Source organism: Aquarana catesbeiana, linkage group LG01, assembly GCF_042186555.1.
Source record: "Aquarana catesbeiana isolate 2022-GZ linkage group LG01, ASM4218655v1, whole genome shotgun sequence".
Lineage (NCBI taxonomy): Eukaryota > Metazoa > Chordata > Amphibia > Anura > Ranidae > Aquarana > Aquarana catesbeiana.
This window is the reverse complement of record NC_133324.1, coordinates 949,196,538-949,223,581: the sequence shown is the minus strand read 5'-3', so window position 1 is coordinate 949,223,581 and position 27,044 is coordinate 949,196,538. Positions and strand designations below refer to the sequence as shown.

At 47.0% G+C, this 27,044-nt stretch overlaps 1 protein-coding gene across 3 annotated transcripts in view; it reads left to right on the top strand.

Moving 5' to 3' along the window:
- LOC141121656 (von Willebrand factor A domain-containing protein 5A-like) overlaps window positions 1-27,044 on the top strand; it is a 132,268-nt gene that overhangs the window by 81,323 nt on the left and 23,901 nt on the right. For all 3 annotated transcript variants that reach the window (XM_073611355.1, XM_073611346.1, XM_073611339.1), the window contains exons 12-16: window positions 845-959; window positions 16,801-16,959; window positions 18,065-18,168; window positions 19,634-19,842; window positions 24,649-24,741. In XM_073611355.1, coding sequence (XP_073467456.1) covers window positions 845-959; window positions 16,801-16,959; window positions 18,065-18,168; window positions 19,634-19,842; window positions 24,649-24,741 — 680 coding nt within the window. The remainder of the gene's footprint in view (window positions 1-844; window positions 960-16,800; window positions 16,960-18,064; window positions 18,169-19,633; window positions 19,843-24,648; window positions 24,742-27,044) is intronic.

Sequence of the window (27,044 nt, the reverse complement as noted above, 5' to 3'; positions counted from 1 at the left end):
ATTGAAATTTGTCATTTTTAGCAGGCCCCAGCCAAATTTCATTCCATGTGTATCCACTGCCGCTCAACAGAAGTCGATCTATTAATCGGCATTTGCTGAAGGGACCTGTTGGAAAAAAGCCACATGATCAGCAGCTGCAGCCAGTGGCTGCAGCACTGATCTGTGTATTTACACAGTGAAGGAGTCCCCCTGCCAGTACTGGAAAAAGTTTGTTCAGTGCCCATGGCAAGGATACAGAACTGTGCCTCCCTCCTTACACATGCCGTAGAATGTGTGTACCACCTTGTGCCCATTCTTTGCCCCCTTGCTTTGGCTGTCCATGATTGGCAAAGAGTGTGCATTAACCATGCATGCCCAATCAATTGCTTTTTTTTGTGGCTGGAAGGTAGCTGCACATACACGGTATGTTTTCATATCAGCCGTGGGCAGATGGGGTGGAAAGTGGGCATGTTGGAGCAGTGTGTCAACAGTAGTTGTCAGAGCAGACATAAGGCTGTGACCTCAGATATGGAGCTTGCATGTGGTGAGGGGGCGCCCTGCTGCTGCGCCTTGGGTGACTGTCCCTCCTGCCCACCCCTTGTCCCAGCGCCCCCCCCCTGCTTTCAGAACATGATGACACAGTGCGGGGGATTCCCCCATCCACCCTTAATGTGTGGATGGAGGAGCTGGTTCAATTTTTTTTTTCATTCAGCCACCTATGTCATGTATGGCCAGCATAAAGGACCATCAGAAAATGCTGAATCTTTGCTTATCAGAATGGGCTGATGTTAGAGAGCTTTCATCTGTAATTATCCTCTACAACCATTAACAGGGATTTTTTTTTAAACTTGCACCCCCTTTAAAGGTGTTTTACATTTGGGATCGGTGAAGGAGCCTCCACATCCCTCATTAAAGGCATGGCCCGGGCAGGAAGTGGAATCTTTGAGTTTATCACCGGCAAAGACCGCATGCAACCTAAGGTAAGAGTACACTGGAGACCTTTAAATACAATGTATAATTAAAATAGAACTATATACAAAACTTTTGTTCTCATTTTGGATAAGGGAGGGTTAAAACAGCTGTCTCATTGTGGAGATTTCCCTTTGTAGCACCCTCTACCAGTAGGTAGGTGCTAGTAAGGTATTTTTACTGGGTTATTCCAGCACAGGCAAATTTAGGCAGGCCTATGCTGCAAGCTAGGCCTGTCTTTTTTAATCTGGGGGCTGGAAGTGGTCAGAGTAGCAGTGGGTGTGACCACCTGTGCTCTAGCTCTGAGGCGCCTGCCCTGTTTCCAGAGAGAAGGTTCTGGAAAAGGGGCTGGGCCTAGAACTGGAGTCGCAGGCAGCTTGTGTGTAAGCCCTGACCAATCCCCAACTGAGATTGGCAGGGGTCGGGCCTCATATATAGGCTGAGGTGATATTCCACTTAAGAGAGAAGTCATAGTTACAAAGTTACATAGTAGGTGAGGTTGAAAAAAGACACAAGTCCATCAAGTCCAACCTTTGTGTGATTATGTGTCAGTATTACATTGTATATCCCTGTATGTTGCGGTCATTCAGGTGCTTATCTAATAGTTTTTTGAAGCTATCGATGCTCCCCGCTGAGACCTCCTGTGGAAGGGAATTTCACATCTTTGCCGCTCTTACAGTAAAGAACCTTCAACGTAGTTTAAGGTTAAACCTATTTTCTTCTAATTTTAATGAGTGGCCACGAGTCTTGTTAAACTCTCTTCTGCAAAAAAGTTTTATTTCTATTGCAGGGTCACCAGTATGGTATTTGTATATTGAAATCATATCCCCTCTCAAGCGTCTCTTCTCCAGAGAGAATAAGTTCAGTGCTCGCAACCTTTCCTCATAACTAAGATCCTCCAGACCCTTTATTAGCTTTGTTGCCCTTCTTTGTACTCGCTCCATTTCCAGTACATCCTTCCTGAGGACTGGTGCCCAGAACTGGACAGCATACTCCAGGTGCGGCTGGACCAGAGTCTTGTAGAGTGGGAGAATTATCGTTTTATCTCTGGAGTTGATCCCTTTTTTAATGCATGCCAATATTCTGTTTGCTTTGTTAGCAGCAGCTTGGCATTGCATGCCATTGCTGAGCTTATCATCTGCTAGGACCCCCAGGTCTTTTTCCATCCTAGATTCCCCCCAGAGGTTCTCCCCCAGTGTATAGATTGCATTCATATTTTTGCCACCCAAATGCATTATTTTACATTTTTCTACATTGAACCTCATTTGCTATGTAGTTGCCCACCCCCATTAATTTGTTCAGATCTTTTTGCAAGGTTTCCACATCCTGTGGAGAAGTTATTGCCCTGCTTAGCTTAGTATCGTCTGCAAATACAGAGATTGAACTGTTTATCCCATCCTCCAGGTCGTTTATGAACAAATTAAATAGGATTGGTCCCAGCACAGAACCCTGGGGAACCCCACTACCCACCCCTGACCATTCTGAGTACTCCCCATTTATCACCACCCTCTGAACTCGCCCTTGTAGGCAGTTTTCAATCCATGTACTCACCCTATGGTCCATGCCAACGGACCTTATTTTGTACAGTAAACGTTTATGGGGAACTGTGTCAAATGCTTTTGCAAAATCCAGATACACCACATCTACGGGCCTTCCTTTATCTAGATGGCAACTTACCTCCTCATAGAAGGTTAGTAGATTGGTTTGGCAAGAACGATTCTTCATTAATCCATGCTGATTACTGCTAATGATACTGTTCTCATTACTAAAATCTAGTAAATAGTCCCTTATCATCCCCTCCAAGAGTTTACATACTATTGATGTTAGGCTAACTGGTCTGTAATTCCCAGGGATGTATTTTGGGCCCTTTTTAAATATTGGTGCTACATTGGCTTTTTCCAATCAGCTGGTACCATTCGAGTCAGTAGACTGTCTGAAAAAATTAGGAACATGGCGGCTGGGTTAAGTGAGGAATGGCATGTTAGTCAGTCGCAGGAGGCCATCCCCATCTGGGAAGGGGGGGGTGTGCCGATCGCAGGAGAGGCCGGGGAGAGCTGTGAGGGAACATTGCCTCTACACGGTCATTGGCAATGTCTCTGCCACCACATGGTTGGATGGTAGGGAACTCCTGGAGCAGAAGGGCAGGTGAAACTGGTGGTACGCATGGTCCGGTCAAAGTTCCTCATCAAGGACTCAGGGCTGTTGGAAGGTCGGTTAGTGTTACCATAGTGGGGCCAAGGGCTGGAAGTGCCAAGGAGTCTGTAAAGGGAACTCTGCTAGTACACGGTCACTAGTGGTGTCTTCATCAATACGCACAGTGGATGATGGGGAGTCCTAAATCAGAAAAAAGACTGTGGTGATCTATGTTAAATCGATGTATGGAACAGTAGTCCATATTTTCTAGAAGATATGCTTTTAACCCACTGGGCCTCCGGGGAGAGGTTCTGCAAGCCTCAGGCCTAGTAGCAGCGAGCAACAGGAGCCACAGGAGGGAGGACTATTCAGAGTGGGCCCCTACTATTCAATAGAAGAGGATGTGTCATATTCCAAGTAATAACTTCAAGTTTGTGCAGGAGGAACCAAGTGTACAGGAGGAAACAAGTTATGGGCAGGAGGTGAAAGATCTAAGAACATTGCTTTTACACGGCCATTAGTGATGTCTCTACCACCACACAGTCGGATGGTAAAAGAACTCTAAGATGGAATAGTCTGTGGGGGTTGAGCTGCAGGAGGAGCAACAGTCTGCATGGAGATGCAGGAGGAGACTAATACTAAATCCTATATGCACATTATATCTTCTGGCTCTAACTTTATTCAAAGTGTACTCAAATCCTTAAATATAATGGCAAAGACTTACCCTATGGGCATCCCATATTCCTATCCCTATCCAACTTGTACCTCCCAATAAAACAACAAAAACATAACTAGCAAAAGACTGTTCATTCTCTGGAAAGGATGTATGAAGTCTGGCAGTGGAGTGATTTGGCGGATTGTTTGTTACTAGCTGCAACACCATGGCTACACCTTCATTTGCTAGCCAAACAGGAAGTGAGAGGAAATCCTTTACAAATTAAGGGAATCCCTTGAGGACCCCAGGTCACCAGAACTGCAGTAGTGTCTCTATTGGAAGATTCCCCCTCTTACTTTCCTCTGCAGAATTATGTTTCTGCAGAGGATACAGCAGTGTTAGTCAAACTACATTACAGGAAGTAATAAATTAGCCTTAGGAGCTCTTGGAGGAGAAGGAGAGAATTCATGTTTAGAACGGAATGCGTCTGCGAATCAGATGCATTCCCATAGAAGATAATGGTCCTGTAATTCGCACCGCAATGCCCAGAAAATGCACACGTTTTTTGTGCAATGCGCACTGCGAATGCAACGCACATATGTGAACCAGATACATTCAAATGCATGTATTTTAAAATGTCCTGCGAATTGGATGCGGTGGAAGCCGCATCTAATTAGCATAGGTGTGAATGGGGGCTAAAGCGATAAATGGTGTTTTGAAACAAAATTATTACACAGCAGTATGACTATTTTAAACAGCAAGGATAAATTTAATTTTTTTATTATTTATTATTATTTATTTAATAAATATAATAGTGACAAATAGCACAGACTGGGGCTTTACCACAAGAAGTAGGTTTCTGCAGAGGATACAGCAGTGTTATGCCCCGTACACACGGTCGGATTTTCCGATGGAAAATGTCCGATCGGAGCGTGTTGTCGGAAATTCCGACCGTGTGTGGGCGCCATCGGACATTTTCCATTTTCCAAGAAGAAGAGAGTGCGCTGTATTAAACCATTTTTTACATTGCAGCGTGACGAAAGTGCTTTATCCATTACGAACGCTAAGTTTACCAGAACGAGCTGTCCCGTGTCGGAATTTCTTCTGAGCATGCGTGGCACTTTGTGCGTCGGAACAGGCCACACACGGTCGGAATTGACGCGATCGGATTTTGTCGGAAAATTTTATCTCCTGCTGTCCAACTTTGTGTGTCGGAAAATCCGATGGAAAATGTCCGATCGGAGCGTGTTGTCGGAAATTCCGACCGTGTGTGGGCGCCATCGGACATTTTCCATCGGATTTTCCGACACACAAAGTTGGACAGCAGGAGATAAAATTTTCCGACAAAATCCGATCGCGTCAATTCCGACCGTGTGTGGCCTGTTCCGACGCACAAAGTGCCACGCATGCTCAGAAGAAATTCCGACACGGGACAGCTCGTTCTGGTAAACTTAGCGTTCGTAATGGATAAAGCACTTTCGTCACGCTGCAATGTAAAAAATGGTTTAATACAGCGCACTCTCTTCTTCTTTATAATGTGACAAGAATTAAGTCGTTTTGATGCTCATATTCACACACACTTCTCACAAACTTTTTTTCGTTACTATTTATCGGGATTCCCTCAATATATTTTGATTTCTCACATCTGACAACATATTTTTTTTTTTTACTTTAATGTAGAATCTTTTTTTGTTTTTCTCTTTTTATTTATTTTTTTTTGGTGATTTTGATTTGTACTCCCGAAAATGTTTGTGTGTTTTTTGTGACAAGTTCCCACAACACCATTGATATGTTGTTCTATTTAATCTGTAGGAGATTGTTTGGTGTTGTTGTCCCTTGTTAATTTCACATTGTACTTTAGAAATGTACCTGAATACTCACCAACAAACTGTCCTTTTTGGATGAAAACACACACAGGAGAGTAGAATTTACCTAAAAATATTTTATTAAGGGGTCACAACTAAACAAAGAGGGAGGCAACGCTGGAGAAACTGCAGAAGTGGGCGAAGCCTTGGACTCCCAGGGCAGACATCAATTATTTAAAAGCAAAATTGGTGGCCTGAGGAGTCCTTATCTAAGGGAGGGCAGTGTGGTCCAGAAGTCCCAGAGATCCGGAAAGCAGCAGATGACATCTGTGTCCCCAGGCTGTGGTCATACGAGAGACTGCAGATTCTGTCAGACCAGACTGAACCCAGGGTCATCACTCTCAGGTCTTCTTTCCACGCTTCCTTACAGGCTTTGGCTGTGGTGGTGGAGTTGTGGCAGCAGGAGGAGGAGGAGGAGGAGGAGGATCATCCCTCTCCATGACATCCGTCTTGGGTGTCAGTTCCCCACTCTCCCCCTTACGAAGGACTTTATAAATCAGGTCCTCAGAAATCTTGCGTTGGCCCTCCTGCATGCCCAGCAATTTGGTGGCAGCCATGCAGGCAAAGGCCTCTGCAGGACTGGGGAAGGCTCTGAGGGACGCCGAAGCCTCCTGGATCAGCCTGTACGCTGAATCCTGCACAGGACTGGGAGTGGCCTTCCTGGCCCTTTTATATGGCAGGCGGAGGGGAGGGACCTGAGACTCAGTCAGGCTGCGACTTGTCCCTGGCTTCTCTTGGCTGACACTTAGCCCCGCCTCCTCCTGGCTGCCCCTAATCCCCGCCTCCTCCTGGCTGCCACATTCCACAGCCTCCTCCTGGCTGAGGTCTTCCTGTGTATGAAAAAGGGACATAGTTTTAGTATTGTTTTCATCAATCACACACAATTTTCACCTCCTGACTGCTGCAAATTCAATGTTAACAAATATAACAGACTATCCTTTTGAGCCCAGCATTTTGCAGTCTTGTCCCAATTATTTTTGCCCACTACTGTCTATTGATATGTAAAACACTTTTTCTTTCTCGAACATCACGGGACACAGAGCCACAGTAATTACTGATGGGTTATATAGGTATCACTGGTGATTGGACACTGGCACACCCTATCAGGAAGTTCAACCCCCTATATAATCCCTCCCCCTTGCAGGGATACCTCAGTTTTTACGCCAGTGTCTTAGGTGATGGACGTGTAAAGATGTCCTGTGCTGAGCTCCAAAGGGAATATCCTAAGATCCTATACTGGGGCAAGCCAGGCGAACCGGATCCATTCAAAGTGTCTTTTCATGGCCGAATTGAATGGTACCCGGGCCTCGTGTCCGAAGAAACGAGGTTTTACCCGTAATGCTTCTCTTTTTAGAGAGCTGGACCCCGCAGATCAGAAAATGGCTTTAAACTTCCTAATTTCTGGCGAGGTGCTTTACGGTCCCAGAACTGTTGGATCCCCCTACTGATGGGGGCCCCAGTCTCTGACGGTTTTTTCAAACGGAGCCCACCGTGAGAGGTGAAGATTGGGTCTGTGTAAACAGCACCCTGCGGCTGGATAAGGTAAGAGGAGATTCCACAGAATTTTTGAGTTCTAGTGGCTTTTCTCCTTTAAGGTAAATGCATGCTATGCCTATTGTGACCACCGGGGGCTGCCAAGAGCACAAACGTACACATGCTGACTGATTGTCTCAGGTGTTCAGTGCTGATTATTCCCAGCATCTCAAAGCAGGCTGCAAGCAGGTAAGGTGGAAAGGGGGATTTCTCATGTTTGAATGTTCCCCCCAGGCTAGAGAGGGGCCACAGGGGTCTAGAAAGTGGTTATACCACCCGGGCTCTGTGGCCTAATGGCCACCATCTCTGAAGATAGCCGTTCAGGCAAATCTTGTTACCAGTCTCCCTCCTTCTCCCTCCCCATCCCCAGCCTTTTCTCCAGAAGCATGACAGGAGAGTCGGCAGTGGGGGAAGCGCTCGTTTTTTTCAAAACTCGAGGGGGGGGGCGGTAGAGGAGGGGGCGGGATGTCAGCACAGAGTGTTTAGACTCCCACTCAGGCCAGCTGCAGGCTATTAGAGGCACTCTGTACAGGTGCACTCAGCCTTCTGAGAGACACAGAGCTGACGGTCGCATGTAAGGTGGGACACAGGCATTCTCCTAGGCAGCATTTACTGAAGTAACACCAGACTGAGCATTGGGTAGCAAGGCTTTTAGCCAGACTACATCGCTCAGCGGGCAGTGTTCATTTATATACCTCACACCTTGTTGCTTTGCACTATGGGTAGAAGAGGTTCAAGTACCCCAGGAACCAGAGACACTAGGGGATCTCGTTCAGGTTCTGAGGGCCCCCTGTCGGCAGCATCCTCCCCCCCTAAAGATGGGCCAGGGACGGCTAGCCAGGGAGAGCCATCGGGGTCAGGGGCTACACCTGCTTCTGGCACTTCAGCCCCTGTATATATTACACAAGAGGTTTTTTCCTAAACCATTAATGGTCTAGAGGAAAGATTAATGGCCGTGATTACGTCTTCACTCAGTGGAAGAAAACGCACTAGGCCTTCCTCTATCCCAGAGCTCCTCTGTCTGAGGGTCTTGGGGAACAAAGGAGATGAATCCCTTTCAGAGGATCGGGATGGGATGGATGATTCCTCTTCGGAGGATTCAGGTGGAGAGGGACCCTCTGCGACTTCCCAAGAGGAGAAAGTCTTAGTGCAGATCCTCACTGGATTGGTCCGCTCCACATTTAAGTTGCCCATACCTGAAACTGCTAAAGAATCCTCTTCTGCTTTGGGGTCACTGAAACCTTTCCAAGCAGCACATGCTTTTCCTGTTCATACTTTACTTGAAAAGCTTATTTATTCTGAGTGGGATCACCCAGACAAACGTTTTTTTCCGCCGAGAAAGTTTTCAACACTTTATCCGATGGAAGAAAAGTTTATTAAAATGTGGGGAATACCAGCTATTGATGCCGCCATTTCCTCCATAAATAATAGCCTGACTTGTCCTGTAGACAATGCTCAGATGCTCAGGGATCCTGTAGATAAAAGGATGGAATCCCTATTGAAGGATGTTTTCTCCTTAGCAGGATCAGTGGCCCAACCTGCAATAGCAGCGATTGGAGTCTGTCAATACTTAAGAGACCATGTTAAGCAGGTCATCAAAGTATTACCTGAACAGCAGGCCCAGGGGTTTGCTAACCTTCCAGCGGCCTTATGCTTTGTGGTTGACGCCATTAGAGATTCTATCGTGCAAACCTCCCGTCTTTCACTGGGGTTGGTGCATATACGTAGAATCCTATGGTTGAAAAATTGGTCAGCCGAAGCACCATGTAAGAAGCTACTGGCTGGGTTTCCATTTCGTGGTGCAAGGTTGTTTGGAGAGGACTTGGATAACTATATCAAGAGAATCTCTTGTGGGAAAAGCACTCTCTTACCTGTCAAAAAGAAGAGTAAGCGTCCCTCTTTCAAACGGACTCTTTCCCCAGCGCCGGGGGCTTCAGCCTCCAGGCAGTCTCGACGGCCGCCTCCATCGGGGTCCAGAGACAAGAGTCAACCCCAGGGACAAAAGAAGTCCTGGGGAAAGAAGCCTACTAGGCAAAACACTAAGACCTCTGCATGAAGGGGCGCCCCCGCTCACTCGAGTGGGGGGAAGACTGCGACAGTTCTCAGAGCTCTGGCAGGAGGACTTCTAGGACAGATGGGTAGTCTCCACGGTAACCTTAGGGTACAAGCTGGAGTTTCAGGAATTCCCTTCTCCTCGATTCCTCAGATCAAATGTTCCCAGAGACCCAGAGAAGAAGCAGTCGCTCCTTCTAGCGTTAGAGCGACTTTTGTCGCAGGAGGTCATTATGATAGTTCCCGCAAAGGACCAGGGATTGGGCTTCTATTCCAACCTTTTTACGGTCCAAAGGCCAAATGGGGATGTCAGGCCCATTTTGGACTTAAGGGATCTGAACCGATTCCTAAGGATTCAATCCTTCCGCATGGAATCAATTCGAACAGTAGTTCCCACCCTGCAGGGAGGAGAATTTCTGGCATCAATAGACATCAGAGATGCATATCTGCATGTGCCCATTTTTCCTGCTCATCAAAAGTTTCTGCTCTTCGAGGTAGGAGGGCGCCATTTCCAGTTTATGGCTCTGCCCTTTGGGATAGCCACTGCACCTCGAGTGTTCACAAAGATTTTGGCTCCTCCTCTGGCCAGATTAAGGGCTCAGGGTATAGCTGTCATAGCATACCTAGACGACCTGCTCTTGATAGACCGGTCGGTAGCCTCTTTGAATGGAAACTTGAGGACCACGGTCAGGTATCTAGAACACCTGGGTTGGATCCTCAACTTAGAAAAGTCTTTCCTAAAACCAGTAAGAAGACTGGAGTATTTAGGTCTGATTATAGATACAAGCCAGGAGAAAATATTTCTACCCCAGGCAAAGATCACTGCTTTGAGAGAGCTGATTCTGACAGTAAGGACCAAGAAGGGTCCCTCAGTCCGCCTTTGTATGAGGCTACTAGGGAAGATGGTGTCTTCATTCGAAGCAGTTCCCTATGCTCAGTTTCACTCAAGAATGCTGCAACACAGTATTCTGTCGACCTGGAACAAGAAGGTTCAGGCATTAGACTTTCCGATGCACCTGTCGCATGCGGTGCATCAGAGCCTCAATTGGTGGCTCATACCCGAAAACCTGCAGAAGGGGAAATCCTTTCTACCGGTTACCTGGACGGTGGTAACAGATGCCAGTCTGTCAGGTTGGGGAGCAGTTCTGGAACAGGCTGCGGTCCAAGGAGTATGGTCCAAGACAGAGAGGACCTTACCCATCAACATTCTGGAGATCCGGGCGATACATCTAGCTCTAAAAGCCTGGACTATCAGGCTACAGGGTTGTCCGGTCAGGATCCAGTCCGACAATGCCACAGCAGTGGCTTATGTCAATCATCAGGGAGGCACCCGGAGCCGAGCTGCTCAAAAAGAGGTGAACCAGATCTTAGTCTGGGCAGAGATGCATGTGCCATGCATATCGGCAGTTTTCATCCCGGGAATAGAGAATTGGCAGGCGGACTATCTAAGTCGCCAGCAGTTACTTCCAGGGGAATGGTCTCTGCATCCCGATGTCTTTTGGGCCATATGCCAAAGATGGGGGGTTCCAGATGTAGATCTCTTTGCATCCCGATTCAACAAAAAGATAGACAGATTTGTGGCAAGGACAAAAAGATCTTCTTGCATGCGGGACGGATGCGTTGGTGATCCCGTGGCATCGGTTCTCACTGATTTACGCATTCCCGCCTATTCTACTACTACCACGACTCCTTCGCAGGATCAGGCAGGAAAGGAAGTCGGTACTTCTGGTGGCCCCCGCTTGGCCCAGAAGGACTTGGTATGCAGAAATAGTAAGGATGACGGTAGGTTCCCCGTGGACACTACCGGAACGCCCAGACCTGTTATCTCAAGGTCCAGTGTTCCATCCTGCCTTACAAACGCTAAATTTGACGGTTTGGCTATTGAGACCCACGTTCTGAAGAGTCGTGGGCTCTCAGGTCCTGTCATATCTACCTTGATTAATGCAAGGAAGCCAGCTTCCAGGATGATTTATCATAGAGTCTGGAAAGCTTATATAACCTGGTGTGAATCCAGAGGTTGGCATCCCAGGAAATATGTCATAGGTAGAATCCTTGATTTTCTACAGATGGGATTAGAGATGAAGCTGGCCTTGAGTACCATCAAGGGCCAGGTCTCTGCTTTATCAGTATTTCAGCGGCCACTTGCTTCGCATTCTTTGGTCCGAAACTTTATGCAGGGGGTGATGCGTCTTAATCCTCCGGTTAAAGCGCCCCTAAACCCCTGGGACTTGAATTTGGTCCTGGCTATGTTACAGAAACAGCCTTTTGAACCAATAAGTCAGATTCCTTTGGTCTTGTTGACAAGGAAATTCATTTTTCTGGTGGCCATCTCTTCTGCTAGAAGAGTATCAGAATTAGCAGCTCTTTCCTGTAAGGAGCCTTATTTGATTATACACAGGGATAGAGTGGTACTACGCCCTCATCCTAGTTTTTTACCGAAGGTGGTTTCTGATTTTCATTTAAACCAAGACATTGTTCTACCTTCCTTTTTTCCAGATCCCTGTTCTCCGGAAGAGAGATCTCTACATTCGTTGGATGTAGTAAGAGCAGTTAAGGCCTATCTAGGGGCAACTACTCAGATCCGCAAGACGGATGTTTTGTTTGTGCTGCCAGAGGGTCCCAATAGAGGACAGGCAGCGTCAAAAGCTACCATTTCTAAATGGATTCGACAATTGATCATTCAAGCTTACGGTCTGAAACAGAAGATTCCTCCGTTTCAGATCAGGGCACATTCCACAAGGGCTATTGGTGCTTCTTGGGCAGTGCATCACCGGGCCTCTATGGCTCAAATCTGCAAGGCCGCAACCTGGTCTTCAGTCCATACATTCACCAGATTCTATCAGGTGGATGTGAGAAGGCATGAGGATATCGCCTTTGGGCGTAGTGTGCTGCAGGCAGCGGTACAGGGTCCTCAGGTCTGATTGCACCCTACTTGGTCGTGGTTCCCCCCCCCCCTCAGATAGCATTGCTCTGGGACATCCCATCAGTAATTACTGTGGCTCTGTGTCCCGTGATGTTCGAGAAAGAAAATAGGATTTTTTAAAACAGCTTACCTGTAAAATCCTTTTCTTTCGAAGGACATCACGGGACACAGAGGTCCCGCCCCTCTTCTAATACACTATATTGCTTGGCTACAAAACTGAGGTATCCCTGCAAGGGGGAGGGATTATATAGGGGGTTGAACTTCCTGATAGGGTGTGCCAGTGTCCAATCACCAGTGATACCTATATAACCCATCAGTAATTACTGTGGCTCTGTGTCCCGTGATGTCCTTCGAAAGAAAAGGATTTTACAGGTAAGCTGTTTTAAAAAATCCTATTTTTTAATCAGCAATTAGTGATCAATAATAACATCTAGTAAACATCATTTCTTTATTGCCCAGAAATCTGTAGAAGAATGCTATACCTGACTCCAGCTGGGCTCCTCCACTTCTTCCTGGCTGGAAGGCCCAGGTTGGACATCAGAAGCCTCAGTTGGTATGGAAGGAAGAGTGGAGAGGGATTCCCTGACTTCAGTGTGGTCTGACAGAAATCGCAGTCTCTCATAGTACCACAGCCTGGGGACATAAATGTCATCTGCTGCAGCTCCGGACCTCTGGGAATCTGTGACCTTCTTGCGCTCCCTAAGATATGTGCTCCTCAGGCCACCAATTTTAGCTTTTAAATAAGGGATGGTTGCTGTGGGGACCATCGGCGTCACCAACTCCAGCAGTTTCCCCAGCGCTGCCTGCCTCTTCTGTTTGTGGTTATAGTGGGGGTGTCTGACCTGCCACAGACAGGGCAGCTCTCTGTACTTGTCAATAAACAGGGGCAGGAAATTGTGGTCGTTGAAACCATCCATTTTCTCTGCAAGACACAACACAAGACAAACCCTAATGTCAGGCCAAACTCCCCTAATCTTGTTACAATATAGGCTTCAATTTCGAAGCAGTATAGGCCCAAGTTTAGATCCTACCTTCGTTAGCACGATCGGCGTCTCCGATGCTCCTTCCTCCGCTCACAGATCGTACGTAAGACGCGCGCGTTACGATTTATACACACTGCGCATGCGTATAACTCCGCCCGCCCCTGACGTTCTTTCTATTCTATTCCCCGCCCCTTTTTTTTCGGCGCAGTGGAGGAAGAGCACATGGCGGAGAGACAGCAGGATAGTGCTAAGTACAGCAACGAGGAGGAGGAGGAGGAGGAGGAAAGGCTGGAGCCTGAAACGTCCCGATCCAGAAGGAGATTAAAGGACTCAAATATGTCCTTTGGGGAGATGTTGGAAATGGTGGACATCCTGAAGAAGGCCGACTATGATGGAAAGTATGGGCCTTACCCCAACCCCAATGTCCGAAAGGCCAAGATCATGGCGAAAGTGGTCAGGAGTCTGCACCGGAAATTCGGGGTACGACGATCGAAAGATCAGCTCAGGAAGCGGTGGTCGGACCTGAAATTACGAGAACATGAGCAGTACAGAAAGATCCGGAGAGTGCTGCAAAAAAGTAAGTAGTTGTGCTGTGTTCCTATTGTTCTTGTGTTTATTACGTTCGTGCTGCTCCATGTGCTTTTAGGAACTGTTGTACAGTTTAAAATGGCAACTTTCATGTTCATGGGCACATTATTCGTTCGGGTCACACATTTTTTGTTTCGGACTATAAAACACCATTGTTTAGCCCATATGCATTTGGCCACCATTTTGAGGCCCTATACTTGTCTTCAAAGAATTGGGTTGTGTAGATGGCTTTGTTACTAGAATGAAATGAAAACTAGATTCTGTGTAAGGAGAGGACACTGAGCAGCTGTTTTCACATCTGGACACTGGAGCACTAGTGTGGGACACAAGAACACCCTTTTTATTAGGGGGGGCACACAGGTGCTCCAGTGTATACTATAGGGGGGTCTCCATCTGTGAAGCTTGTACAAAACAGGTAAAGTATTGCAGCTTGACAAAGGACACTGAAAAAGCTACATCTTGGAACTCTGCTAAAGTAGACAATTGTACCCCACTTCCAAGCAATGTTTCCTATTTATAGTTCTGCCATCAAATATCTGTGTGCTAAGTATACCATTTTTGTTTTACATAGGGGAGAAAAGACTCGGAGGACACCCCTCATCTGAGGAGACCAGAGCCCCCCCCCCCTGGAAGAAGGGAAAATCCCCCCAACACAAGATGAGCAGGAGGAAGAAGACGTGGTGGAAGTAGTCACCACAACAGGTGAGTGTCTGCGACCACAGGCTCAGATAAGAGATGGATGGCGGCATTTTTTTGAGACCTAATTTATTTTGGGTTTCCTCTCTTTTTAGGTGATCGTGAGGTTGTGGATGAAGATCCTTTCACATCCGAAAGTGCCCAGATCCTGATCGGGGAGATCATGGGGTGTAATTTACAATTGGAAAACATCAAGCAAAACATCAATGATGTTATTCCAAAATATAAAAACATTATTGATGTTTTGGGGCGAGTTTAAAGCCCCTCAAAATCACTTTCTTCTTTTGTCTGCTACAATGTGCTAAATGTTTTTGTGATTTTTCCCAAAGCCAAATTTGGAGGATGCACACAGTGTGTCAACATGTGCTATCTGCCATCACGGGAGATCAATGGACGCGTTTTGGGGGTGCAACCCCTTCCTCAATAATAAAGTAGCGGTGAGGAAGGGCTTTCTCCCCCAAAACACGTCCCTTCATCCCCGTGATGGCAGATAGCACATGTTGACATTGTGAAATTTGTGTGCATCTTCCAAATTTGGCTTTTCCAGGGGTGATTTCCCCCCATCTGAACGCAATATCAAACACAGTTCCTAAATACTCATGTCTGATATTGCCTTCAAGTTCTACCAAATGTGAACTTTGTAAGATCAAGATTTGTGTCTTTCTTGTGGGTTTTACACAGGCCTGTTTTCTATAAAATGCACATTTTGATTTTGGATAATGACACCACAAAATATGTTATACAACAAATATGTCGGTTTGTCAGAAAAACCTTTGGGAAATGCACATGTGATTGTGCAGGTATTAAAAAGATTGTTCATCAAGAATGTGTGGATTATTGTCTCAACGCTACAACACTTTTGGGGTGATGTAATTGTTGTTTGATGAGAAAATGGGGGTAATTTCCTAAGGGCAAATCCACTTTGCACTACAAGTGCAGTTTCAGTGCAGTTGCAAGTGCACTTGTAGTGAAAAGTGTCTTTGCATTTAGTAAATAACAGCCAACAGTGCTTTGTATAAGGTTACACAATCACGACATTTTCTGCACTCAACACATTTCTGTCAGGGTCAGCTAAAACAAACACAAGCAGTAAATGTCCACAAAGAAGAGCCTGGGGGAGATGCCTGTCGAGAACTTGAGGTCCTGCAGGCTTCTCCCTGTGGCCAAATACCGCAAGGTAGCGACCAACCTCTGCTCCGGAGTGATGGCTTGCCTCATGCAGGTATCCTGCCTGCTAATATAAGGGGTCAGCGAAGCCAACAGACGGTGAAACACGGGGTCCGTCATCCGGAGAAAGATCCTGAAATCATCAGGATTATTCTCACGGATCTCACGGAGCAAAGGCATATGACAGAACTTGTCACACTGAAGCAAACAATTCTTGGTCCATGAACTCCTCCCCACCCTGTTCATGGACTGGACTTGTGTCAAGGTCAGGACCCCAACACCAAGCCCCCGCACAGCACGAACTGTACGAGGAGTACGCATACGAAACATGGCTAGAAAACGGTCGGCTGCTCAGAACGAAGTAACAGAACGCACTGAAGAACAGCAAGGCCTGTGAAGAGCGACCTGAAAAACAGCAACGAGCGGACAAGATCGCACAGAAAACTCCGATACGAACTGACTGCACGCACTGAAGAGCAAATACAAACCCACCAGCACAAACTGAACGGCAGAAAACGATCTGAAAGCCACGAGTCTGAAAAAGCGCGAATCGTCTCTCACCAAACTTTTACTAACACGAGATTAGCAAAAGGAGCCCAAAGGGTGCCGCGCTTGGTTCTGAACTGGCCTTTTCTAGTCTCGTCGTACGTGCTTGACGTCACCGCGTTCTTGGCGATCGGATATTCCGACAACTTTGTGCGACCGTGTGTAGGCAAAACAAGTTTGAGCCAACATCCGTAGGAAAAAATCCGAGGATTTTGTTGTCGGAATGTCCGATCAATGTCCGACCGTGTGTACGGGGCATTAGTCAAACTACTACTGTACTACAGTGTACTTTTCATTGTGTCTACTGAGTACTTTTCCTAAATGTTTTTCTGCCAGTTGAAATGGAATTGTGTCCTTTTTCAACCTAATATAACTATGGCATCTCCTAAAATCAACCCATTACAGAAAGAAATAAATTAGCCTTAAGAGCTCTTGTACACCTGCACCTACCCCCAGCCAACCAACTTTCTGTATGGACACCCCAGCAATAGGGAACTATGCCATCATATTGTGGGATTGTGGGGGTAGGAGAGTTAGTCACAGGCTGGGGCAAGTCTAGGAGGACCTGGGTTCAGAGGAAGTGGGTTGAATGATGTTGGCCATCAGACAAAAAAAGTACTATGGAAAAATATAATTTTTTTTTTTCTTTTGCTCAAGTTCTGTTTTAATTTAAACATATTTATTTCTGCTTCATTTTACTTACCACTCAAGGTTCTTCGGGCACTCAAATGCTCCTTACAGCCCACTGTGAAGGACGTCTCGCTCACATGGACCCTTCCTTCTGGTGTGGAAGCCACCGTCCTGTCCAAAGTCCCTACTGCAATCTTCCAGGGTCAAAGATCTATTGTCTATGCTCAGCTGAAGGGAAAGGTCTGTAAGCCCGGGGAGGATTGTGTTTTGTGTGTTACATCAGATTCAAAGCTAGGGCAGGACGAGATATAGCAGAAATTAGGAGATCTCAAGACTTAGGACTTAGACTGGGGCAGATGGACACGGGTATATTTCCAAATCAATATAGGCTTTGCTGGTGGTACAAAAATACCAAACATGTAAAACCCAATCCAGGGTTTAAGGTGAGGGTAGGTAGTCACTTTTTTGAGTCACCACCAATAGACTGTCAGAGCTCTGTTCTCCTCATGAGGGTAGGTAAGTAGAGTCACCACCAATAGACTGGCAGAGCTATGGTCTCCTCGTGAGGGTAGGTAGGTAGAGTCACCACCAATAGACTGGCAGAGCTCTGGTCTCCTCATGAGCATAGATAGGTAGAGTAACCACCAATAGACTGGCATAACTCTGGTCTCCTCATGAGGGTAGGTAGGTAGGTAGAGTCACCACCAATAGATTGGCAGAACTCTGGTCTCCTCATGAGCATGGGTTGAATTTATTTTTAATAAACATGCAACATGGAAGCAGTGTGTTTCAATGTCACAAAAAAAACACAAAGTAGAGGAGCATCTCAGAATCTTTGAAAGTAATGTTTTGGGTTCTGGAGCTGGGGGATTTGTAGAGCTTTGGGTGGGAAAAACATCCACTCCTGGGTAACATCTTACCTGGTAACCAGACCCCATTGTTAGTGCTGTGCACAAGCCTTTATATAAAATGTGAGCAACTGGCTATCCTTTCTTTGTCACTCTTTGCTGTGGGAGTTTGCTGCTGGATACAAAAGGTACAAGAGTTGCCTGTTTTCGGCAATTAACTAGAAGGTACCACGTTAGTCTGAAACTGATCTAAGTTCAGTTTAGTTTAGTGTTTTCTTTGTACCAGCTGTATAAAGACCTGCTGTCTCGATGAACAGTACTGTTCCTAAAAAACGGTGTTATATTGTTGAATGGTGATTTCAGCTACATATATTTTACTAGGTGTTTCTTGACTTTAGTAAATACTAACATCCCTTTACACAGTACAGTATCCCTTACATATAATAACTAGCATTTAATTTAGTTTGTACTTTACACTTTCTCTAAATATTTCCTAGGTGGAGAATGAAGCTGACGGTCAGGTCTGTCTGCAGTACAAGTTTAAAGATGAAATGATAAAGAATGATCTTTGTTTCCCGCTGAAGGTGCAGAATGCAGAAAGGTTAATATGTAGTATTTAAAACATCCCGAATTAATGACAAACATGCCCTGTGTTATCTTTTTACATTCAACACTAAGAGACTTTACCCACCACCCACAGACTAGTAGAGCTCTGGTCTCCTCATGTACTGTGTCTCTCCTCTTACCCACCACCCACACACTAGCAGAGCTCTGGTCTCCTCATGTACTGTGTCTCTCCTCGTACCCATCACCCACAGACTAGCAGAGCTCTGGTCTCATCATGTACTGTGTCTCTTCTCTTACCCACCACCCAAAGACTAGCAGAGCTCTGGTCTCCTCATGTACTGTATTTCTTCTCTTACGCACCACCCACAGACTAGCACAGCTCTGGTCTCCTCAAGTACCGTTTCTCTCCTCTTACCCACTACCAACAGACTAGCAGAGCTCTGGTCTCCTCATGTACTGTGTTTCTTCTCTTACGCACCACCCACAGACTAGCAGAGCTCTGGTCTCCTCATGTATCGTGTCTCTTCTTTTACTCTGGTTTTCTAAGACCCTGCCTATCTTCTTTTAGACCCATTATCCACAAATTGGCAGAGCTCTGGTCTAGTGTTGCACCTTTTTTCAGCCACCACCCACAGACTGGCAAAGCTCTGGCATGCTCATGCACTGTCTCTCTTCTTTTAGTACAAACAAATGGCAACCACCCCAACCTACAACTGGCCTTTACAGCAAGGAGCACATGGAAGGGCAACGCATGTCAAAGAACAACAAAGAAAAATTCCCAGCTCACTTACCATCCAGTCTGCAACAAACCGAATGTTAAAACCAAAAGTTTAGTTTTCACACATTTGCAAATATGTCCTAACTCTATACATTTTGAGAGTCTCCTGATTTGGAGCACATACTGTGTATGTGTGTGTGTGTGTGTATGTATATGTATATATATATAATATAAAATAATGGATAGACTGAGGGCAGGTGTTCCTTGAGGGAGACCACCCTTAAAACTACAGGGATGCACTGGAGACCCAGCAATAGCAGAATGGCAGTGAAGGCATCCAGTGTGTCCCCTAACCAATAAACCAACAGTACAAACAAATGGCAACCACCCCAACCTACAGTATAACCAGTCTTTTTTAGGCCCACCATCCACAGACCAGCAAAGCTCAGGTCTACTCATGCCCTTTCTATCTTCTCTCACCGAATATCCACAGACTGTCAGAAATCTAGTGTCCTCGTACACTGTGTAGCTTCTTTCAGGCCCACCATCTACAGGCTGGCAGATGTTTGATATCCTCATGCACTGTCCATCTTCTCTCACCCCCCATCCACAGACTGCCTTAGCCCTGGTCTCCTCATACACTGTCTGTCCTCTTCCAGGCCCACCATCCACCGACTGGCAGACCTCTGGTCTCCTCATGCACTGTCTTTCCTCCTCCAGGCCCACCATTCACAGACTAGCAGAGCTCTGGTCTCCTCATGCACTGTTTATCTTTTTTCAGACCCACCATCCACAGACTGGCATCCAAAGCTCTGATCTCTGAATTGGAACAGGGAACAGAGTCTCAGTCTGAAGAAGTGGAGAAGAAGATCTTGGAGACCAGTCTGCAGTCTGGTGTTGTCTCCTCTCTCACAGCCTATGTAGCCGTCAACAAGGACACCAAGAGACGCGTGAAGGGTCCTCCCGTGCGCAAGGATATCCCAGCTCCAGGTATGTCATTGTCATATTTGAATGCAGCAGACCAATCCTTAATGGCAATAACAACTTATGTTTGGAAAGGCATCAAATAGTTACTTCTACTTTTAGTTAGTTGTCAGCTGTGACTATGGCAGATCTTTGTAATTACAGTCATTCAAAGAATATATTTTCTAAAAACTGATACCATTAGGCGTACCATAACCATGTCATGGAGTTTTGGGGTTATCAGTGGAAGGTAAACTCTGTTCTAACTAATATGTACAGCTATATACTTGTCTGCAGCGATCGATCTTATTCCAGGTTTATAAATTCAGATATTGTTGATGCAGAGTGTGAGAGACGATTTATATGAATTACTCCTCAAATAATACTTTCTGTTGTTACTCACTGCCTTCCCTGCTGACCCTTCCAGGCAGGGACTCCATGGCTCCTCTCACTCAGAAATGTAGAGAAACGCAGAGGCGTCGTTAGGGGGTGGCTATTGGGGCTACAGCCCAAGCCTGGGGCCAAAAGCCCCGAGTCTCTTGTCCCGGTCCAGAATGCAGGGGACAGGGGCGGACTGAGCCGTGGTAGCGCTGGCTCCGGCTCCAGCTCCGCCCCCGCCTGACTCTACTCTTGGTCACTGGTTGCTATAGCCGCCTAGCGGCTAGCAACCAGTGACGTCACTGCTCACTGTGCCCACACTGCCCGGAATTCAAAGCGAAGGAGGATTGCACTTCCTCCTCCTCCTCCGCGCTAGGGCTCGTGGGGCCTGGCCTGCGAGTTCTGGACTGGAGCGTCCCGCCGCTGGTCCGGTGGCGGCGTGGAGTGCAGAGCAGCAGGGAGGGGGATACCTCAGCAGCCGGGAAGAGCCCAGGAGGGAGGGAGAGAGAGAAAACACCGCCACCGCCACCCTGAGCAGCATCCACAGTGCCCGCACTCCTCCAATCTCAGCCCTCTCCCAGCTCGCTGTGAGTGGAACAGGAGAAAGGCTCCAGAAGGCGGGCATTACAAAGGGGCCTGCTGTGCCACATCGATCCCCGTTCGGCGCTCGGGCAGGCGGCTCTCCTCCTCTCCTCTAGCTGCCTCGCACACCAGCACCACGGCTGAGCTGCTGCTGCAGGACCTGTACACATGAAGTCTGTCTCCTCCTGGTCAGGTAGGTCAGTCAATCTGTGTATGTCAGGTACCAGGTCAGTGTATGTCTGTCAGGTAGGTCAGTGTAGGTCAGGTAGGTCAGTGTATGTAGGTCAGTGTATGTCAGGTAGGTCAGGTAGGTAAGTGTATGTATGTCAGGTATGTCAGGTAGGTCAGTGTGTGTCAGGTCGGTCAGTATGTGTAGGTCAGTGTATGTAGGTCAGTGTATGTAGGTCAGTGTGTGTCAGGTAGGTCAGTGTGTGTAGGTCAGTGTATGTCAGGTAGGTCAGTGTATTTAGGTCAGTGTATATCAGGTAGGTCAGTGTGTGTCAGGTACGTCAGTGTATGTAGGTCAGTGTATGTGAGGTAGGTCAGTGTGTGTCAGGTAGGTCAGTGTACTTAGGTCAGTGTATATCAGGTAGGTCAGTGTGTGTCAGGTAGGTCAGTGTATGTAGGTCAGTGTATATCAGGTAGGGCAGTGTATGTCAGGTAGGTCAGTGTGTGTAGGTCAGTGTGTGTCAGGTAGGGCAGTGTATATCAGGTAGGTCAGTGTGTGTCGGGTAGGTCAGTGTGTGTCGGGTAGGTCAGTGTGTGTCGGGTAGGTCAGTGTGTGTCGGGTAGGTCAGTGTGTGTCGGGTAGGTCAGTGTGTGTCGGGTAGGTCAGTGTGTGTCGGGTAGGTCAGTGTATGTATGTCGGGTAGGTCAGTGTATGTATGTCGGGTAGGTCAGTGTATGTATGTCGGGTAGGTCAGTGTGTGTCAGGTAGGTCAGTGTATGTAGGTCAGTGTGTCAGGTGAGTGTATGTAGGTCAGTGTATGTCAGGTAGGTCAGTGTTTGTCAGGTAGGTCAGTGTTTGTCAGGTAGGTCAGTGTATGTAGGTCAGTGTATATCAGGTAGGTCAGTGTATGTCAGGTAGGTCAGTGTATGTAGGTCAGTGTATGTCAGGTAGGTCACTGTATGTAGGTCAGTGTATGTCAGGTAGGTCAGTGTGTGTCAGGTAGGTCAGTGTGTGTCAGGTAGGTCAGTGTGTGTCAGGTAGGTCAGTGTGTGTCAGGTAGGTCAGTGTGTGTCAGGTAGGTCAGTGTGTGTCAGGTCAGTGTATGTAGGTCAGTGTGTGTCAGGTAGGTCAGTGTATGTCAGGTAAGTCAGTGTATGTAGGTCAGTGTATGTCAGGTAGCTCAGTGTATGTAGGTCAGTGTATGTCAGGTAGGTCAGTGTATATCAGGTAAGTCAGTTTATGTCAGGTAGGTCAGTGTGTGTTAGGTAGGTCAGTGTGTGTTAGGTAGGTCAGTGTGTGTCGGGTAGGTTGGTGTATGTGTTTCGGGTAGGTTGGTGTATGTATCGGGTAGGTCAGTGTGTGTCAGGTAGGTCAGTGTGTGTGTAGATGAGTGTATATCAGGTAGGTCAGTGTGTGTCGGGTAGGTCAGTGTATGTAGGTCAGTGTATGTAGGTCAGTGTGTGTCGGGTAGGTCAGTGTATGTAGGTCAGTGTATGTCAGGTAGGTCAGTGTATGTCAGGTAGGTCAGTGTATGTCAGGTAGGTCAGTGTATGTCAGGTAGGTCAGTGTGTGTTAGGTAGGTCAGTGTGTGTTAGGTAGGTCAGTGTGTGTCGGGTAGGTAAGTGTATGTGTTTCGGGTAGGTTGGTGTATGTATCGGGTAGGTCAGTGTGTGTCAGGTAGGTCAGTGTGTGTCAGGTAGGTCAGTGTGTGTCGGGTAGGTCAGTGTATGTGTTTCGGGTAGGTTGGTGTATGTATCGGGTAGGTCAGTGTGTGTAGATCAGTGTATATCAGGTAGGTCAGTGTATGTCAGGTAGGTAAGTGTATATCAGGTAGGTCAGTGTATATCAGGTAGGTCAGTGTATATCAGGTAGGTCAGTGTATGTCAGGTAGGTCAGTGTATGTAGGTCAGTGTGTATCAGGTAGGTCAGTGTATGTAGGTCAGTGTATGTCAGGTAGGTCACTGTATGTAGGTCAGGGTATGTCAGGTAGGTCAGTGTATATCAGGTAGGTCAGTGTGTGTGTAGATCAGTGTATATCAGGTAGGTCAGTGTGTGTCGGGTAGGTCAGTGTATGTAGGTCAGTTTATATCAGGTCAGTGTATATCAGGTAAGTCAGTTTATGTCAGGTAGGTCAGTGTGTTTCGGGTAGGTCAGTGTATGTGTATCGGGTAGGTCAGTGTATGTGTATCGGGTAGGTCAGTGTGTGTCAGGTAGGTCAGTGTGTGTGTAGATGAGTGCATATCAGGTAGGTCAGTGTATGTAGGTCAGTGTGTGTCGGGTAGGTCAGTGTATGTAGGTCAGTGTATATCGGGTAGGTCAGTGTGTGTCAGGTAGGTCAGTGTGTGTCAGGTAGGTCAGTGTGTGTCGGGTAGGTCAGTGTGTGTGTCGGGTAGGTCAGTGTATGTAGGTCAGTGTAGGTCAGTGTGTGTCAGGTAGGTCAGTGTGTGTCAGGTAGGTCAGTGTGTGTCAGGTAGGTCAGTGTATATCAGGTAGGTCAGTGTATGTCAGGTAGGTCAGTGTGTGTCAGGTAGGTCAGTGTATGTAGGTCAGTGTAGGTCAGTGTGTGTCAGGTAGGTCAGTGTATATCAGGTAGGTCAGTGTATATCAGGTAGGTCAGTGTATGTCAGGTAGGTCAGTGTGTGTCAGGTAGGTCAGTGTATGTAGGTCAGTGTAGGTCAGTGTGTGTCAGGTAGGTCAGTGTATGTATGTCAGGTAGGTAGGTCAGTTTAATGGTCAGCATTGATGGGCACTGGTAAGCCAAGCAGCAACCAGCAAGTGAGCGTACCCCCCGCCACACAACCCCACCACCCAGCCTAAAAACCCAGCGCCACTAGAGCCCCCCACCCCGTGCCGGCCTTGGACTTTGGGGTGAAGCCCCTGGTCTTTTTGCCGCCTAGCAACACCCCTGGAGAAACGTAAGAAGTCAGGACTGTGTTGTAGGCTACATCTCTAATCAGTGGGCAGAAAACTATTAACCCCTCGTTAAGTACTGTGGTAAATTGTATCTTAATCAAAAAACAAACATTTATTATAATGTAGCTTCTCAGTACTTATATGAGGCAGAACATTTTCAGCAAGTACAGAAAATACTTTCTGATCATGCCAGAAATGCTATGTCCAGGGCCGTCTTTAATATTGACTGGGCACTGGGCAAACATCTTCTTGGGCCCTCCCGAATCCACTTATCAACTATGTGTGGGCTCAAGGGGAAGCTGCCTTGGGCCCCTCAACAATGACTGGGTCTGGGGCCCCTTTTGCCCAGTGTTAAAGACAGCCCTGGCTATGTCCTAGTTCTTAAATGAAAGCACAAATATTATCTTTTATTGTATAAACTACTAATCTCATCCATCCACCATGTACTGGAGATGAACAAAGATGGACACGTTTAAAGTCCAGCCTGGGTGACAACCATGGCTTCCCACAGTGGAGAAAAAATGTGCAGGCAAGAAGAAACAGGAAGTATGTTATTTGTAGGACCACCAGGTGATAAATAAAGGAAAAACGTCTGAAAAAATAAAATGAATGCAGCCACCACATCTAAGTACTGAGCTGTAATATATCACATTTTTTATTTCGGGTTTAGACACACTTTATATTCTTCCAGCCCTGATGACCACAGTCACATATCATAGTGAGGAATCCACAAGTATCCTGTAGAGTCTGTATAATGGTGTTTATCCCTCATCATCTGTCCTCTCTTACAGCACACATGAGGGGGCACTCAGGATTCCACGGAGGACATGAAAAGTTACTTTATTTGATTGGTCCCCCGGAAATGCTTAAACAGGAGGACATGTGTAAGTACCATATTTTTTATTTTTTTGTGGTTGCTGATTCTACTGTGCTGCCACTTTAGAAAGCTTGTGATACTCTGGGAATTCTGTCATGAGTGCAGCCTTATTTGTAAGACAAAAAAATGTATTCTTATTAGCAAAAGTCTCCCTATTCCAGGACAGGTACGTTTGTTGGGTTGGGCTGATGGTCAGTGTGAAGTGTAGCATGAAAATGGAGGGGGACAGAGACAGCAGAGGGGAGGCCTGTGGAGCGGAGGAACTGTTGGCACTGATGGAGAGAATTAGGTGGTAATGGTGATGGAGTGGTGACTGTCAGGGATGTACTTTGAGCTGAGGGTAAATGATGGATGCAGAGAGGAATTACTGTGGGTGGATTGGAGGTTGTTGGGGAGGAACACATCGCGATTGGGAACAGAAGTAGGCAAGGAGGGATGCATTGTAAGCTGGGGGCGAGGTGGCCAGGAAGGGATGTGCTGTGATTGGAGGGTGAAGTGACCAGGGAAGACAAAAGCTGTAAGTGGAGGGTGAGCTAGGTGAGTTGGCCAGGGAGGAATGAGAGTGAGGTGTCCAATGAAGTGATGTAACTGGGGGGATGAGAGTGAAGGGAGATGCTATGTCCAGGAGAATGAAATGAAATAACCAGGAGAATATATGAAATGGGCTTGAGAAGGTGCTGTGATGTAGGGAATACGGTGGATGGGAGGGAGGTCCTATGACCAGGAAAGTTGGTGAGATGGAAGTGAGGAAGATGATATGTAAAGAATAAGGTGGACAGGAGGGAGGCACTGTGACCAGGGGGGTTGATGAGATGGTGGAAGGAAGGATCTGTGAATAAAAACTACATTGAATGAGAGGAATGTGCTGTGATGTAGGGGGATGAGGTTGGTGAGAGAGAGGTCCTATGACCAGGGAAGTTGGTGAGACAGGCGTGAGGGAGATGCTGTGATGTGATGTATAAGGTGGATGGGAGAGAGGTGCTGTGACCAGGGGGGTCGGCGAAATGGTGGAAGGAAGGATCTGTGATTAAAGTGCTAAGGTGAATGGGAGAAAGGTGCTGTGATACGGAAGCAGGGCCGGACTGGGAATAAAAACCAGCCCTGGAAATAATTTCATACCAGCCCCATAGCATTTTTATACCAGCCCAACCGCATAACGTCGTTATTTTCTTGTTCACAAAGGGAAAACCATGCATTTTAAAGCACATTTGAAGAGTGTATTATCTATAGATAAGAGAGACATGGAATTTACAAACAGCAGCAATTTTTAATTGTTTTTACTGGCAAAAATCATGGCATTTACTGGCACATTTTTTACTGATACTGCAAAAAAAAGGTGCCGTAAATGGCAGGTTTCAGTGCAAATATCAATATTTAAGCAATAAACTGCTATTAGCAATGTGTTAAGTTAAACAAAAGTCAAACACCATATTTCTCCTCTTACATGAAGGTCAGATTAATATAACCCAACACAGAGTCCCCCCATACATCAGGAGGATTCCCCTTTACAGTGCAAGGGAACTCTGATATAAAAGGGGGGCACTGGTGACCAGAGACCCCACTTATATCAGAGTCCACTGCATTCCCCTTTACATCAGAGTTCTCACTTACACTGTAAGGTGGAATCCTGCAGACTATGATGTAAAGGGGAACTCTGGGAATGTGGGGAGGACTCTGGTGACCAGAGACCACCTTCTACAGAAAGAAAACACTAAGGTACGGGGGTTTACTGATATAAGGGATAAAACTTTATATCAGTGCCCCCTTACAATATTGTATTGACCCCCCCCCCTCTCAGGTAGGCCTGGCGGCGCTGTCACTGACCTCCTCTCAGGTGCACCATGCAGGGCTCAGTCAGTCGGCTCCAGCTCGGTGGCTCTGGTTTTATCCCATAGTTTCCTCTCCATAGTCCATACATGTCTGACTTCTCCCATGACCCCCATCCCTGCAGCACTCCCACTGTTGACTCCGCTCCAGACTGCAGTCGTGATATAAGACAAGAGATGGTCAGAGGCTGCGGATGGTACAGGGGAGGTCAGAGGCTGCAGATGGTACAGGAGAGGTCAGAGGCTGCGGATGGTACAGGAGAGGTCAGAGGCTGCGGATGGTACAGGAGAGGTCAGAGGCTGCGGATGGTACAGGGGAGGTCAGAGGCTGCGGATGGTACAGGAGAGGTCAGAGGCTGCGGATGGTACAGGAGAGGTCAGAGGCTGCGGATGGTACAGGAGAGGTCAGAGGCTGCGGATGGTACAGGAGAGGTCAGAGGCTGCGGATGGTACAGGAGAGGTCAGAGGCTGCGGATGGTACAGG